Genomic DNA, 15,419 nt, shown 5'->3' with positions numbered 1-15,419 from the left:
ATTCATGATTCCTGAACAGCATACTTTTCTGCTAGTTCTAGTATACATCTCAGATTGCACACAAACTACTCACAGGGCTGCAATTCTCCTCAGTCAGGGCATCCTTATTTTCCTCAGGCAGGCATTCCAGTGCATCGAAGTAGAGCCACTGAGTGATGGGCATGAATTTACCTGAACACGCCTGAAGGGGAAAGTGTGGAAGGAAAAAGTTATACATTGTATATTTCCACTGTTCCGCCTTTCCTTTTGTTTGAGAATAGGAAGGATTACATTGCAAGCTAAGCCCATTAAGAGACCCAACCTCTGTTACAGAGACAAGGACCTGTTATTTGAATGGCCAAATCCAAAGCTTCCGGTTGAGAGAACAGAATAACTTTATACAATAGAAATAACTTTATTGTAATTGTGCATCGTACAACAAACTTAAATGCCATCCCAATCACATTGTGTATTTACAAATTACAAAACAAAGCATCCATTCGTCCACATTCTAATTGCTATTGCACAACCCCTAATGCCACATCAGTGTGAAACCAGAGTTCAATAATAGTCAACAGTTCTAGGATAAAAGCTATCTCTCAGCCTATTTGTCCTTGTTTTTTTATCATTCTATACTGGTCTACCAGATGATAGTATTTTTAAAAAAGAATATCCAGGGTAAGATGGATCCTTAAGAATATTTTGAGCTTTCTTATAGCATCAGTTCTTCCAAAGAAGGGAGAGAGCAACCAAAAATTTTCTGAGCAGTAGTGATAACCCTCTGGAGCAGTTGCCACCTCTAGCTCCCATTTAATCAGTTAGTATTCCAAATTTTCTGAAGAAAGTCTGGGAATCCAGTCTCACCTTCATGACTTCTTGTGCAGCTAATCCTCCAATGAAGGCATTGACAGGTGCCAGATCTCCAGTGGCTTGGAAGGCCAGCTCTTTGATGACATCCTCATCCAACTTCTCTTGCTTGAGGGGGGGCTTTGCTTGTTCATTCAGCTCCTTGACCAAAGTTAACACCTCACTAGCATCTGCCTGAGGAGGAAATGAGAACAGGTCAGAAAAAGGAAAGGGGAGAGCCTCATCAGATACAGTGCTGAGGGATGGGGCATATGAACTTCCACACAGTTGTGGGCTAGCATTTAAGATCAATTTATCAGTATCTACAGAAGACTCCAGCAATGGACAAAGATAATTAACACTTTAATTTCTGACAATCAAAGTATGTTTAAAAGAAAGGTTGAGGGAAGGGTTTCACATTTTTACAGCTATAGACGTACACTTGATTTTGTGTGGGCAGTTCTCTTTAAATTTCTAAAAGTGAGCAAGAGGTTCAGATCCATGGCATGGTACAACAGTGTTTCTTCAGAGCGCTTAGCCACACCCCATAAGTAACAAAACAAGGATTTAAAAAAAAAATAACAATAAAGAATAAGATAATTATGTCCCTCATTCTATTTTTCTAGATAAGGAAACTGAATTGACTGGACACATAGCACCAAACCATATTTTTTCTTCTAATATCAGTACATTAGTTGTGCTGTTGCCCAGTTATCTCTCCCTGCCTTTATACTCTCTTTTCGCTAATAAAAATGGAAATTACAGTCAAACCAGATATAACTATCAGTATACACGATTTAAAATATAATTAATAGGTGCTATGGATGGCGGTGAAAATTATAGTGATTACAGCAGGAAGGGAAGATGTCTTCATTAGTTTTGTCATTCTATGATTTTGATGGCAGTCTACTTCTCCAAAGCTAGTACTTGGTGAAAAGAGGAGCATTTATTCCAGTATAAACAGCAGCTTTGGGGAAAAAATCATTAGGTACAGTGAATGGTAAGAATGAAATAAACCCTCCCTTCATTTGTGCTGGAATCCCCACTATTCATTCTCTCTTCTTCCCTTTCTCTATCTCCCCATCTTTTCCACTTCCATCCATAATATAACTGCTATATGCATTAAAAAAAACTTTCAGGTTAAATGCAGAGGAACATTTAACAACTACATTACATGTACCATTTGTTACTTCCTTTTCAAAATAAGCCAGAATTAACTGCATGGTACAAGATCTATTTATTAACACAAACACCTGCATTGTGTATACCAAAGTATGAAAGGGATGCAACTGTAAAGCGACCCAAACAGGAAAAAAAAATCCTTAAAAGAAGCAAAACAGATAAGAAAATCTTGCCTGATTGCGGGGCTTAGGAAACCTTTCATGCTTCTTGTGGAATTCTTGCAAACCTTGGAAACCTAAGTGCAGCTGAGCTGGTCGGTCAAACTTGCCAAAATCAGTGATAATGAATTCTGGCTCAGACAGGGAGGAGCGCAGAGATTTCTGCAAGAGAAGAAAAGTGGAGATGAAGGATCCTTAATTCTTGACATTATTCCAAAAGCACAAAGATGCTTCATATAGTTTATACAGGTCACGGAGCTAAAAACTGCCCTATTCACTATAATCAGCTATTATTTTCTATCTAAGGTAATATTTTGTACAACTGTGCCATGTGATGCAGTGTGCAGCAGGTTTGAAGCTTCCATTTTATTTACACAAGAGTGGATAGTTTCTTAGGTTGGAGTGTAAAAGTTTCATAAAGGGCCAGTTCCAACATTTGTGCATGAGAAGCTGTCCAGCCAAAAAAAGACAAAACGCTAACAAAGACACTTACAAAGCTAATTTTCTTTGGCATCTTGACCTGGGTGACAATACCACCACGAACATAGTCTGAAAAGTTGGAAGTATCACCAATGCTAAACGTGTAGGGACCTGGAAGAGAAAAAGAATACAGTACATACATATACCCATTAGATCTACAGCCAAAAGCAAAAAACAATACAGAAAAAGAAATGGTAGTTCAAAACTGTAATATTAAGTTTGGACCGGGCTGCACCAATAATCACCTCAATATATGAACATTTTGCTATGTCAGACCTGTCAACACTCCCAAAGACAGATATGAGAGGAAATCATTTCTTTGGTATTTTCAAAAGGAGCTGAGAAATTGTGCTTCTCCAGATGGTTATGCATTGCAGTTTTCATACTCTCACACCATTTGCACAGTAAACTGAGGCTCATGTTTTTATGGTCAGAAATAATTTGATATTTTTAAAGTTAGATATAATTTTATAGTGTAATTGGGTTGTGTAATTTTTCGGTTCTATTTAATAATTGGTTGTTTGATGCTGGTTTACTTTGGGATCAAGTGGGCCGTTATTGTATTCATGTTTGCACTTGTGGCGAGGCATTGTTTGCCTCTGTGTTTTCTGTTTGTTGGAATCCGCCCTGAGTCTTCTTGGGGAGAAAGGGCGGAATACAAATAAAGTTTTTTAATTATTATTATTAGTTATGCTTCCTGGGCCTGATGAGAATTTTTTTGATACTCCACTTTATCTCTCCTGCAGGAGACTCAAAGCAGCTTAACATAAAAGCATTAGCATACAATTTAAAATATACAAATTGAACAGAGGAATTTTATTTTGTGTGAATCGTAATTGCAGTTTCCTTCAGAATGCAAAATGGGTCTTTTTCAGATAGAAATCTAAGTGACAAAAGGAAGTTAATTTTCTATAGTAATTTGGGAACAGAACAAAGAAAAATGGGTAATACGTTGGTTACGGGCTTACACTGGGGTTAGAAAGGGGCTCTCACAGTGAGTGATGGAAGCCAAGGGAAGAGTGGCCAGTGGTGATAAACAGCATTGCCTGATTTTAAAGTAATTGATTTCTACCGTGTTTGACTCTATTGTAACCCACTCAGCATCTCTGGGACAGGGCTGGTTGCAATTTGAAATGAAAATATTTGATATTTGACATTCTCCCTGGATCCCTGAAACATTACATCACTATCAATATAGTCTTTCCAGGCACATTGTAAGGGGCCATACCCCTAACAGACATCCTATTCTACTAGGATGTCTCCAAATTTTGCTCAAAATAGTTAAGGCACCATAGAGGTCTCACCAAGCACTTTGATTTCCATGGGTTCACAGCTGTTCAGCTCACTCATGCCCTCAACTTCGGTGAAGGAAACAAAATCCCCACTCTCAAAGCCATGTCTCGCCTCATCTAGACAGGTTACTTCTCCAGGGATTCCCTGCATGGAGAAAGGAGGATCTGTTAAGAGACACTATAGGTGATAGTGTACCTCGCATTAAGGAAAGCAGTGAATATACCACCGGGATGGGTGTTCTCGAGTCCAGTCCCTCCAAAACATATTACCTTTGTAACCATAGAAACCATTGCACTGAGTGGCTGCTCCCCATTGGTGTCAGTCACCACCATGTCATCACCAAAATCACAGAATAACTGGCTGTAAGAGGAAAAAAATAAGATGAGGGTCCCACAATGTAGACCCTTCTACTACCCCTAGAAGAGACGCTCTTCTCAAGCCCCTTCATCACAAATAGGTAGTGCAGAATACGTGTATTGGAAGTATGAAGCAGGCAACACTATCAGACATAGAGTGGAGAACTTTCAAAGGAGCTCCTATTGGGGAAGATGGAGAGACAAGGCTTCTTCTTACCCAAAGAGTCCTTTGGTATCTGCCACTACCAGCTTGATGTCCTGACTGTGGCAGAAGTCACCAATGCGCAGTTGCTCCTCCAATGGGCAATTGGTGAGCACAACAACCTGTAAGGGAGAGGGAAATTCTGGAATATATTCTAAACAAATGAAATGCCTCAGTCTTAAAATCCAGAGACCTTCACCATTCTTGTCCTGCATCGCTCTGAACATTGCTAGAGTATAGAAAATGTGAGCTTCAAAGTTGACTTCCCTGCCCATTACAGATTTTGTCTTCCCCCTCATTTGCTTGTTTTATTGAGAAGGTATTTCCTGAAACTTCTCACCTTCTAATTCCTACAGCTATACGGAACTTGAACTAGCTTATAAACTGATGTATAAGTTTAGAAATTTTGATGGGAAAAAATCAACCCCAAAAACCTGAGAGAATCTGAAAGAAGCACCTGCTCCTTTTACACTTTCTACTGTGGTGCTGCTTCAGAATTTTTGAATGCCTAGGTGAGGAAATGGCAGCTGGTCCCGAGTCGGCACAGATACCTTCCCCTCTGCATGGAATGGCCCTCCAATTACCCACAGGTCACACCAAAATTCATAATTTTGGCCCCAAAATCTACCCTTGACTTATAATAAGTTATATATGGTGCAGATACCCTCTATAGAATTAAGCCCACTCTAGCAATAAGCTTGAAAGAGTATAAAAGAAAATAAGAAGTAAATGTTATGGGGTGCCATCTTGCTTTAAGGTACCTGGAAGTTGCTGAGGAAGTCCTCACTGAGAGGCCCAGTGTAGGCAGTAACAGGCACATAGGAGTTGAGCTCCATCAGTCGGGGTTGGGATAGCTCAGCACGATTTTTCCCCAGGTCCTCCTCACGCAGATAAAACTGAAGGAAAAGATGGCATCAGAGCAGTGAGTTTTCAGGGCAACATGACGACCAAAGGACATACATCTAGGGTCACCTGAGGGAGTGGAGAAGCACCCTACCTGGGAAGAGAGATCGGACCATTCAGCCACACCTTGATCATGGATTGTGACAGACTTGACGCCTCCCAAGATGATGTTCTTGGCAATCTCCACTCCCAGTCCTCGCAAGCCGGATACCAGAATGTTGGCATTTTGCATTCGTTTCATGGCCTCATGACCCAACACGTATCTACTCAGAAAAAGTGGGAGAATCCCAGCACCAATGGGTTAACTTCTGAGTCTCAGAAACTGCTGACATTCCAAAGCCACAGAAAAAGAACCACCATTACTCACTCCGGCCCACCACATGATGCTAATATTGGCTGATAGCTTTTCAACATAATAGTATCTTCCTACATGCCCCACCCCCACCGCACAACCAATCATTCCTTCCTCTGGTACTTACAGTTGTCTTGAGTACAGACCCTCATCAATGTCTGCTTCATTTCCATTCTTGGCCATACCCTGATAGAAAGAAACAGGAAGGAAGATTATTACAATTTTAAAAAGGAGCTCTACCCCACAGATCTCTGACTACACTATGTTGAATGAGGAAACCTGGAAAAATACAAAATGCAAGGGCTATTGTAGCTTATCTCAAGTTTGAGCATTATTTTAAAAATATACAATCTCATATTATTACACTTCTCTGCTGTTGGCCACTAACAACAAAGATCCAATTAAAGCTGCCCATGATCAGGTTGGAGTGTGATCAACTTAACCCCAACACGTGACAAGCTCCTAAACTTCCTTCTGATTCCTTCAATAAACCTGACAGAAATGTCATATGACCAGGCGCTCAATTTGAATAATTTACCCCAAGTATGGAATTCTGGCTGTCCAGCTACACAATCTGGAGTCTTTCCAGCTCAAATGGAAACCTCAGCTAGAAACAAAGGCAGATAAAAGCCATACACCTGCTATCTTCATTCTTTGATTGACTAAAGAACAGTATTCTACCGGGCTACGTTTCCTTGTTTGGTTTTTAAAAGCGCACTTGGAAGGCCCCAGTAGAATAAAAGCAGAGAGTCTAGTTGATTAATTCTGATTTACTATGTAGCCAGAGACTGACAGTTCCCTAGGAGCTTCTGCATACTTCTTGGGATGCAAATTCATGTATACGATATCTGAAATGTTTGTTTTCAGCTGATTCTCAGTGGGTCTTGGCACATTTTAGAGGGACGGGGGAGGACAGACTGCAAGTGCCAAGACCATTAGAAACTGTAAGCAAAATCCAAGGCCTAGGAAAAGTGAGAGATTTGTGTCCACTAGATGTCATTGAATTGCAACTCCCATCAGCCCCCTGCAGTATAGCCAATGGTGAGGAATAATGAGAATTGCAGTCCAATGATATCTGAAAGGTCAACCTCCACCTCTAGCGCAGAAACAGATTAATCCTATTCACAAATGTCCATGAGCAGTCTTTTATTTTCTACCAATTACTGGCATTTTCTTTTTTGTACTGGGAAACAAGATGGCAACTACTTCAATTCTCCCTCTTCCCCATGGGATGACACAAAAAGAGCAAGGTATGCACACTGTATAAAGGTCCCTGCAATATTTATGCCCTTTTTGTTCCAACTCTCATTAAAAAAGGACTTTTCGCTAATACCAAAACTAAGGTTCCTAGCATCATGTCAGCTTCTCTTTGGAATTGATTTGTTTTACAGTATTAAAAACAAGATCAGGGTTTAGCAGTATGCCACACCAATCAATCCAAGGTCTTACGTTGGCAGGCGCTTCGCGCAGGTCAGTCTGTACGGATTTGCCAGAGGAGCAGTTTGAACCCGTCTTCGTCTCCGATTCAGACAAGCGACGCTTCTTGGACAACGGCGAGCTGGACATCTGAATGCAGAAATGGCAAAATAGAATTGTAAGAATACAAAACCCAGTTACACAAATCCACAATTTGCTCATTTTGCTGCAGAAGGTTGGTACCCGTCAAATATAAAAACCTGTCATTTTATGTGAAGCATATTGGCAATGGGGGGAAGGGAATGACAAAAAAACATTGACTATGCCTCAAAATGGACCATGGTAACCGATCCTCCCTCCACTTATATTTGTTGTAACTAGACCTGTGCTGCCAAATGGGTTACAGAGCCTCTTCACTTGAAAGCAATACTGACAATGCTGACTTCTTGGGATTATTCATTGTTGTGTCAAACGACTGAGTCATAATAGTTAACTTGATGTAATAGCAAGAAAACTGAAGTGATCAGACTCAAAGCACAGGTCTGTTACATGTAATTTTATCTGTTCAGCAAAGAAATGCACACTCTTTCATATACATTTTTCTCTTCAAGGAAACGGAAGAAGTGCTAATCTGCTAGTTCTCCATTGTGTAGATGAAAGTCCCTCCATTCCCTACTTCACTACTATGGCCATGGAGGTAGAGAAGAGACAAAACTAGATCTCATCCCTCTCTTCCTACTGTCCTTTTTCTTGTGTGCCATGTCCTACTTAGATTGTAAGCATGAGGGCAAAGAACTGCTAAAATGACAATTTGCAAACCACTCCAGCAGCCTTTTTTAATCTAATAGGGTATAAATGCTCTAAATAACTAACAACACTGCCTACTATTTCTGAGAAGGGAGTTTAATGTGCTAATGGTATAAAACTGTTGCATCAGAATATCACCGCTAAGAAGGTGACTCCCCATTACATATGAACCAGATGACCTCATGGATTGGGTGTTCCTTCCCAACGAGAGTTTTCCAGCTTGCTAAAGAAAGAATCGAAAGTCAAGTAAGGAAGGGCTGAGCATGAGTCAGGCAGGAAATAGTCAGTCTGAGCTGGCAGGAGTTCGATTGCTGGGGACTTCCAAGCAACGGAGCAGTACACTGCGATGCCATTGAATCTAATTACGGATCTAAGGATCTCTTCACCGTGTCCAAGGGAGATGCCTGTAACCTAGGGAAGAGGACAGTATGGCTCCAACTCCATTTTTGTGACCTCTCCCACAAAGACCCTTCAATCTCCATTTCTTTTGTTCTGGATGAACCCTTCCCCCTATTTTTTTTATTCTGCAGAAACAGCAGAATTGTCACAAAATTCCCACCTCAACCATGAAAGAAAATTTCAACAAATTTAGAAGTAGAATCAGAAGTGTTTTGCAGCTGAAAATGGACCATTACAGGATGAGAACTTTTGTCAGATGCCCACCTTTGCTATAGGAACTTGGTAGGATGACATGGAGATCACTAAGGACAGTGAATTTCAAGTGGAAGGTCAGGGCTTGAACATACTACATTTGTAATCATATCTTCTGTGACATCATTTATGAGATAGCTTGATCTAAACATATATTTATAAGGCACTTTCCCCATCCATATCACCTGGAGTTACTCCCTAGGACAGGTTTGAGTAATATTGGGGGGCATCCGGAATGAGTGTCCTACAGTAATAGATTGTTTGTTTCTATGAGGCGTGAGGCTATGCTGATAACAACGTTTCTAGTAGGATCTCCTATGACAGACAGACTATTGCTCAGAGGTCAGGCAAAATGTATCAAACAATGACTGGATAGCAGCAATAGTGTGGGGGTGACAGTGGTGGAGGATCCCCCAGAGACAATGGCAGTGGCACCATAGTTAATACTGTGCAGAAGAGGTAAAATAAACCTCGTTTCTCCACAAAATATATTATAGGAACAGGAAATGTAAGCAGGGAAAGCTAGAAATTGTTAAACAAGAAATGAAACATATAAACATTGCAATACTTGGTGTGAGTGTGCTAATGTGGACACAAATGGAACATTATCAGTCACACAGTTTTACCCAGGAAATTATAATCTAAGAAGAAATAGGGTGGCATCAATAGTGGGGGAGAGATCTAGCACAATCAAAGGACATAATACAAAATCTGACTGGGTAATATCAATCAGATTTCAGGAAAAATCTTCAATATATCCAAGTTCATGCTCCAGCTAGAGAAGTAGAAAATGAAGTACAGGCAACTGGAATACAGAAGCATGAAACAGAGCAGCCATCAATAATTAGTGAGGACTGGTTAGAGATCAAAAAACCCTAGCTCTACACTAGCTCCACTGGCTATGGCCTGTTTTTCAGCACTAGTCAGTGTGCTGGTTGGAGCCCCCGGTGGAGTAGTGGGTTAAAGCCTTGTGACTTGAGGGTTGGGTTGCTGACCTGAAAGCTGCCAGGTTCAAATCCCACCTGGGGAGAGCGTGGATGAGCTCCCTCTATCAGCTCCAGCTCCATTCGGGGACATGAGAAAAGCCCCCCACAAGGATGGTAAAAACATCAAACACCCGGGCGTCCCCTGGGCAACGTCCTTGCAGACGGCCAATTCTCACACTCCAGAAGCGACTTGCAGTTTCTCAAGTCGCTCCTGACACACACAAAAAAGTGTGCTGGTTTTGACCTATTATGTGTCTTGAGTTCAGGCCATCTGATAACTATCTCCCAATATGAGCTATATTACTTTTTAAATCTTTTTAGAATGTGTGTGTTTAATATTGTTAATAGTTTAACTAGTGTTAATGTTATTTTGTATGTTTATAATTGTAATCTTGTAAAAATGTAAACTGTCTTGAGTCCCAGTATTGAGGAAAATTGAGGATTTCAATAAGATTATCTCCACCATTGCCACAGATAGGCACTGGGTTGTCAAGTGGACTAATCCTTTTGTTATTGGTAGTAATTCAACCAGGCAGAAGCTTGAACAGGTGAGGAAAAATCCCTGCTATGTAGACTCACAAAAAAGTGTTATGGGAAGAAAAGTAAACTTCATTTCTGCTGAAAAAAACAGATCCACCATTCTGTATCAAAGTTGATTTGCACACTGCCTGTTTAAACCCATCCACAAGTGCTGCATTCATCCTTGGGATCTGAGATGACGACAGATGGGAGAACAGCCTGGATCCCAAACCTCCAGTGTCAGCCCTGCTCTTGCCCTCCCACAGCACAAACAACTGCTTGCATTCCTGCAAGGCTAATACAAACCCCTTTGCTTCACAAGCTCAAGAAATGCACATCCGTTTTGACAGCACCCGGCTGCTTTGCCATATGCTGAGTTTAAAATTAACTAGCATCTCTTTTCTCTGTTGAGCCAGCCAACAGTGACACAGCATGTTGATGACAAGTGATTGCATTTCCTCAGCAAGGATGAAACCAAAATCTGAAAGACGCATCAGCAAGATGCCAGCTTGAAGCATAGCCACTGGCTTCAAGCAGCAAAGTAACCTAAAATCACTCTTGAGATAATAGGAAAGGGAAGGACAGCAGTGTGTCTGTTCTGGGCATGCATGGCATTGAGTCTTAAACCTTAGATCTCAGGGTTTTCGATACATCTAGAACCTTTAAATAAAGACTCTGCTAAAGTAAAAAGGCAAGTATCTGCCTCATATTAGGATTGGAAGAAGCCTCAGCTGGTATAGTTGAACGCTAAGAATGTTCCCAGCTCCAATCTAGCCTTACCAATAAATTCAGTATGACCATAGTTGAATTCAGTCATCTGTGAAATCATATATCCAGTGTACCATAACAACCTTGCAATAAGGATTACTAAAATGGTGTCTGTATTGGTGCCCCCTACTATTTCAGTATCACTTATTTTCGCAGTATAAATTCTGACTTGAAACTCTTACATTTTCCATGAAGAAACAGAGCAGTCATTAAACAGGGCGAGGCATACTGAAATAGGAAAGATACTCTAGTCATAGCAAGGACACTTCCATATACTTCAAGGCACACTAGCAACTCTTTAAGTAGGCATTCATAAACCATTTGGGCTAACAATTCACCTTGCTTGTCATTGCCACCTTGCAATGTATGTGGCAAACACAGAACTTGAAAACATGGTAGGCTTAAGCTAAATTAGGACATTATGACTACACAGAGCTTCATCACATGGATACTTATACCAAGCAGGGTCATATGAATGAAGAAAAGAGCCCATAAACCTCTAGTCCATTTCTGTACACACAGCGCCCCACTAAATCTACTTAGTTGTACAGGAAAGAAACATCTCAGGACGTGATATATACTTACTGCTAAGGAGAGTTAAAATTATTTCAAATCATAAAGTAAAACACACATTACCTAGAATCCAATTAGTGACATATATAAGCACAAGTCTACCCTTGCATGTCATTTTTGTTGTGATGGTGAGGTAGTTGCAAAGGTTGTTGTTCTCTCCCGCCTTCCACATAGTTTTGCTGCAATAATTCCTGAACAGCCATTCTATAGTTGAAGGAGAACATGAGGAATAGAAGGCCAATGACATCAAGCCCCAACAAATATTGGTGGAACATCTGTTGGGGCTTGATCTCTTTGCCTGCTATGGGGCAGATCCAGATGCTTCTCTGGTACCCCATTTTCTACCAGTCATTGAAATTGTTACTGACCCAAAACTGTGATTATTACAGACTGTTAGTGGGGATTCTGCCTGTGAAACCTATGCCAAACTAGACAATGTAGGTTCTTGACAGTAATTACCTAATTGTAAAGGCATACACCATGCTAGAAGCCAGTGCAAACTTAAACCTGGTTTGCTTGAGCTCATTTGGGATAAATAATTGGTATTGCATTTGTCAAACATCACATAAAACTGTATCTGTTCTGAATTACTTCTCATATCATGCAGTGATGATGCAAATATATCACCATTTGTAAAGCTAGGCAAGTTTCTCTAAATGCTGGATGAAAATGGCAAATATACATTGGTCTATACAAGTTATATTTACCCATTCAAGGTGGCAACTACCATGTAGTTTAATGCTGTGCAAATATTCTCACGCCTTTCCTGAGAAAAATAATAAAAAGAACTGAGAATAAAGAGAAACCTTTCCGAAACCCTTCAGCAAGAGTTCTACACAAAACTGAAGAAAAAATGTCTGCCAGCAATCTCAAGATAGGCCTACCCAAAGGACAAAGCATAATCTGGCTTATTGTTATGTTTAAAGGTTTCCACTTAGAATCAGTCAAACAGAACTGCTAGGAATAATTTTACTAATCAGGCTATGGACTTTCAGCAGTGCACTATGAGAGCAATGAAGAAGACCAACAAAAATGACATAAAGAATCTCTAGCTTCCATGTATTTGGGACATAGAGGAACATATTCACACATTCAGGAACAGGGTTGGGGAACGTAACATCCCAACAATACCCCAGCAAGCAGGTCAACACTTTTTTTCTGAAAGCAGGAATTTGGAGGATAAGGGCCATACTGCTGGGGAGGTTGTGGGTGGGAGAGGTTGCGTGTCTTAAAATATATTTTAATTTTATTTATTGTATTTTAACTGTATTTTTAACTGAACACACACAGTACTGTTTGTGGGTTTAATTTTTTTTGTATTTACTTTATTTTAAATTGATCAAAGTGTGTGGGTGTTAGCCACCTTGAGTCCCATAGGGGTGAAAGGCGGGACATTATTATTATTATTATTATTATTATTATTATTATTATTATTATTATCTGATGGGATATAATTCCCATGAGCCCCAGCCAACATATCCAATATTGAGGGATGATGAGAGATTTAGTGAAAAACTGACAGAAATGTCACAGGTTGGCAAATACTGCTGTAATGGTTTTTAATTGTTCTTTATCATGGTGGTTCCTGGTAATTTATGGATAGAAAACATATCTCAATTAATGTTACTAGCTAAATCACATCACTTGATAATATACAGAAGGTCATTTGGAATATTAGCAAATACAGTAACTGGAAACCAAGAGAATTGGCTCTAATCCTGATAAGATTAAAATTATCATAAGAACCTTTTATTTACAAAGATCATATGTTAACCGGGAAAAAATCCCTTCTACCTAGTTAGAAATTACTCTACAATATGAATTGTCTAAAAGAAATTGTCTTTAATTGGGTCCATGTTCATGATATGCCCAGAGTTACAATGATGGTGAGTGTGTGACAAGGACACAGCCCATTCAATTACTGCAAAGTTAAACCATCCTTTATTCAGGGACAATTGAAGCAAAACCACTGCTGTCAGCTTTTTGGTTAATAAAAACAGGTAAATGGTGGGCTCAGCAATTTTTAGCTCAACTATTGTTTAAGAAAGCACATCTCTAATTAGAATAGTTTGGCTAGCTGCATGCAGTTAAGTAAATGGATAAATTAATCATTTAGCTGAGAACCAAAAAGGAAGCATTCACCTATTATAGGTTGAACACACCTTATCTGAAATATTTGAGACCAGAAGTGTGTTTGAGATTGGGGGGGGGGGGGCAGGGTCTGTACATACACACACACACACACACAAAATTCAAGTCTAAACACACTATTCATTGATGTTTCATATACACCTAATACATACCGCCTGAAGGTAATGTGAAAGATAGTATTTTTAATAATTCTGTGCATGAAACAAAGCAAAGGTATCACTACTCCAGCCATTCATGTGGACAATTTTTTTAGCAATTTAGATTTCAAATTTCTGGATAAGGGATGCTCAACCTGTACTTTGCTAACTAACAGTGTATTTCTAGTGGGGCCTTAAGAGGTGGAAATGGCCTAAAGAAAATAGAGATAATGCAGAAAGTTGCAAAGCTTAGGAAATTTTGTCTTGTATCCTAAACAGTCTAATTGGCCAAGTAGTTTACCTATGAACCTTTGATACTAATCATAAGATACGGAGCCCCCAATGGCATAGTGGACTAAAGCCTCGTGACTTGAAGTTTGGGTTGCTGACCTGAAAGCTGCCAGGTTTGAATCCCACCCGGGGAGAGTGCGGATGAACTCCCTCTATCAGCTTCAGCTCCATGCGGGGACATGAGAGAAGCCTCCCACAAAGATGGTAAAAACATCAAAAAAAAAAAAACCCATCCGGGTGTCCCCTGGGCAACGTCCTTGCAGATGACCAATTCTCTCACTCCAGAAGCAATTCAAGTTGCTCCTGACACGAAAAAACAAAAACAAAACCTAATCATAAGATTCCTTAATTTTAAAAACGAGCACAGAGGAACCGATTCCTGACCAACTGCATGTTATTAGTGATCTTCTATAGTAATTGAGTCACTGGGTGGTATTCATCATATCTTAAAATCAAGGTATGTGACTAATCCACCATACTGTATTAAGCCTACGAGCCTGATTATTCCAAAACTCATGTTCGTGTGTTTATTTAATATTTACTTCATTTTTTACTTTGCCTTTATCACCCCGGAGGGGACTCAAGGTGGCTTACAAACTCTGGCAAAAGTCAATGCCGCATGACATAACAATAAAACACCCCATCAAATTATAAAACTGTTAGACTTATGAGCTATTTATTTATTTACCATATTTATATCCTGTCTTTCTCAAACCTGGGGGGAATCAAGGCGGCTTACAACGGAACACATAACAATAAAACAGATTAAAACCATATAAACTGCTGAGTCTTGATCTCATACTTCTGGGACAAATAGTCCTGTCAGCAGACAAAGCAGGTGGTTTAAAAGCAACTGCCATAGAAAATTATGGAAAAACATGGCCAAATTTGGTTGAACAGCCAGAGAAAGGCTTACAGAACAAATGCTGTGTATGCTATCACTTTTGCTGAAGGACATCATAGTCATTCTTCAGGAAAGCATTCCCAATCCCCTGTAGTATTTTATTCCCAGAAAACAAAAGACTACAGAAATTGTTATCATATAAACATTAGCTAGGTGGAAATGCATGAGTTACAATAGCATATTGCATTGAACTCATAACTGTATACCTAAGTTTAAATGTTGTATGGCCCTCTGACTCTAATCCAAGGTTTCTCTTTTTGCTAGAACTGGAGTTTCTACATGGATCCTTTCATACTTAAAATTTACTTCCACCCCAAATTGATTCTGCCTTACAGTGATTTTGTCAAAGGTTTTCTTGGCCAGATTGATTTGGAGGTCTGCTATTGCCTTTATCAAAGGTTGAGAGAAGGTGACTTGCCTAATGTCCAATGATTTTCCTTTGAGGAATGGCAATGTGGACCTAGT

General features: G+C 39.9%; 1 protein-coding gene across 2 annotated transcripts in view; it reads right to left on the bottom strand.

Annotated features, from left to right (window-relative positions):
• Positions 1-15,419, bottom strand: part of uba1 (ubiquitin like modifier activating enzyme 1) — a 54,846-nt gene that overhangs the window by 9,459 nt on the left and 29,968 nt on the right. For both annotated transcript variants that reach the window (XM_008103559.3, XM_062971682.1), the window contains exons 2-12: positions 7,201-7,317; positions 5,879-5,937; positions 5,494-5,662; positions 5,258-5,392; positions 4,512-4,618; positions 4,208-4,298; positions 3,950-4,082; positions 2,659-2,756; positions 2,181-2,327; positions 844-1,020; positions 74-181 (exon numbers count right to left, since the gene is read on the bottom strand). In XM_008103559.3, the coding sequence (XP_008101766.1) occupies positions 74-181; positions 844-1,020; positions 2,181-2,327; positions 2,659-2,756; positions 3,950-4,082; positions 4,208-4,298; positions 4,512-4,618; positions 5,258-5,392; positions 5,494-5,662; positions 5,879-5,937; positions 7,201-7,317 (1,341 nt within the window). The remainder of the gene's footprint in view (positions 1-73; positions 182-843; positions 1,021-2,180; positions 2,328-2,658; positions 2,757-3,949; positions 4,083-4,207; positions 4,299-4,511; positions 4,619-5,257; positions 5,393-5,493; positions 5,663-5,878; positions 5,938-7,200; positions 7,318-15,419) is intronic.

The sequence above is a fragment of the Anolis carolinensis genome, chromosome 2 (genome assembly GCF_035594765.1).
Source record: "Anolis carolinensis isolate JA03-04 chromosome 2, rAnoCar3.1.pri, whole genome shotgun sequence".
Classification (NCBI taxonomy): Eukaryota; Metazoa; Chordata; class Lepidosauria; order Squamata; family Dactyloidae; genus Anolis; species Anolis carolinensis.
Note: the sequence above shows the minus strand (reverse complement) of the source record. Positions and strands in the feature narration are given on the sequence as shown.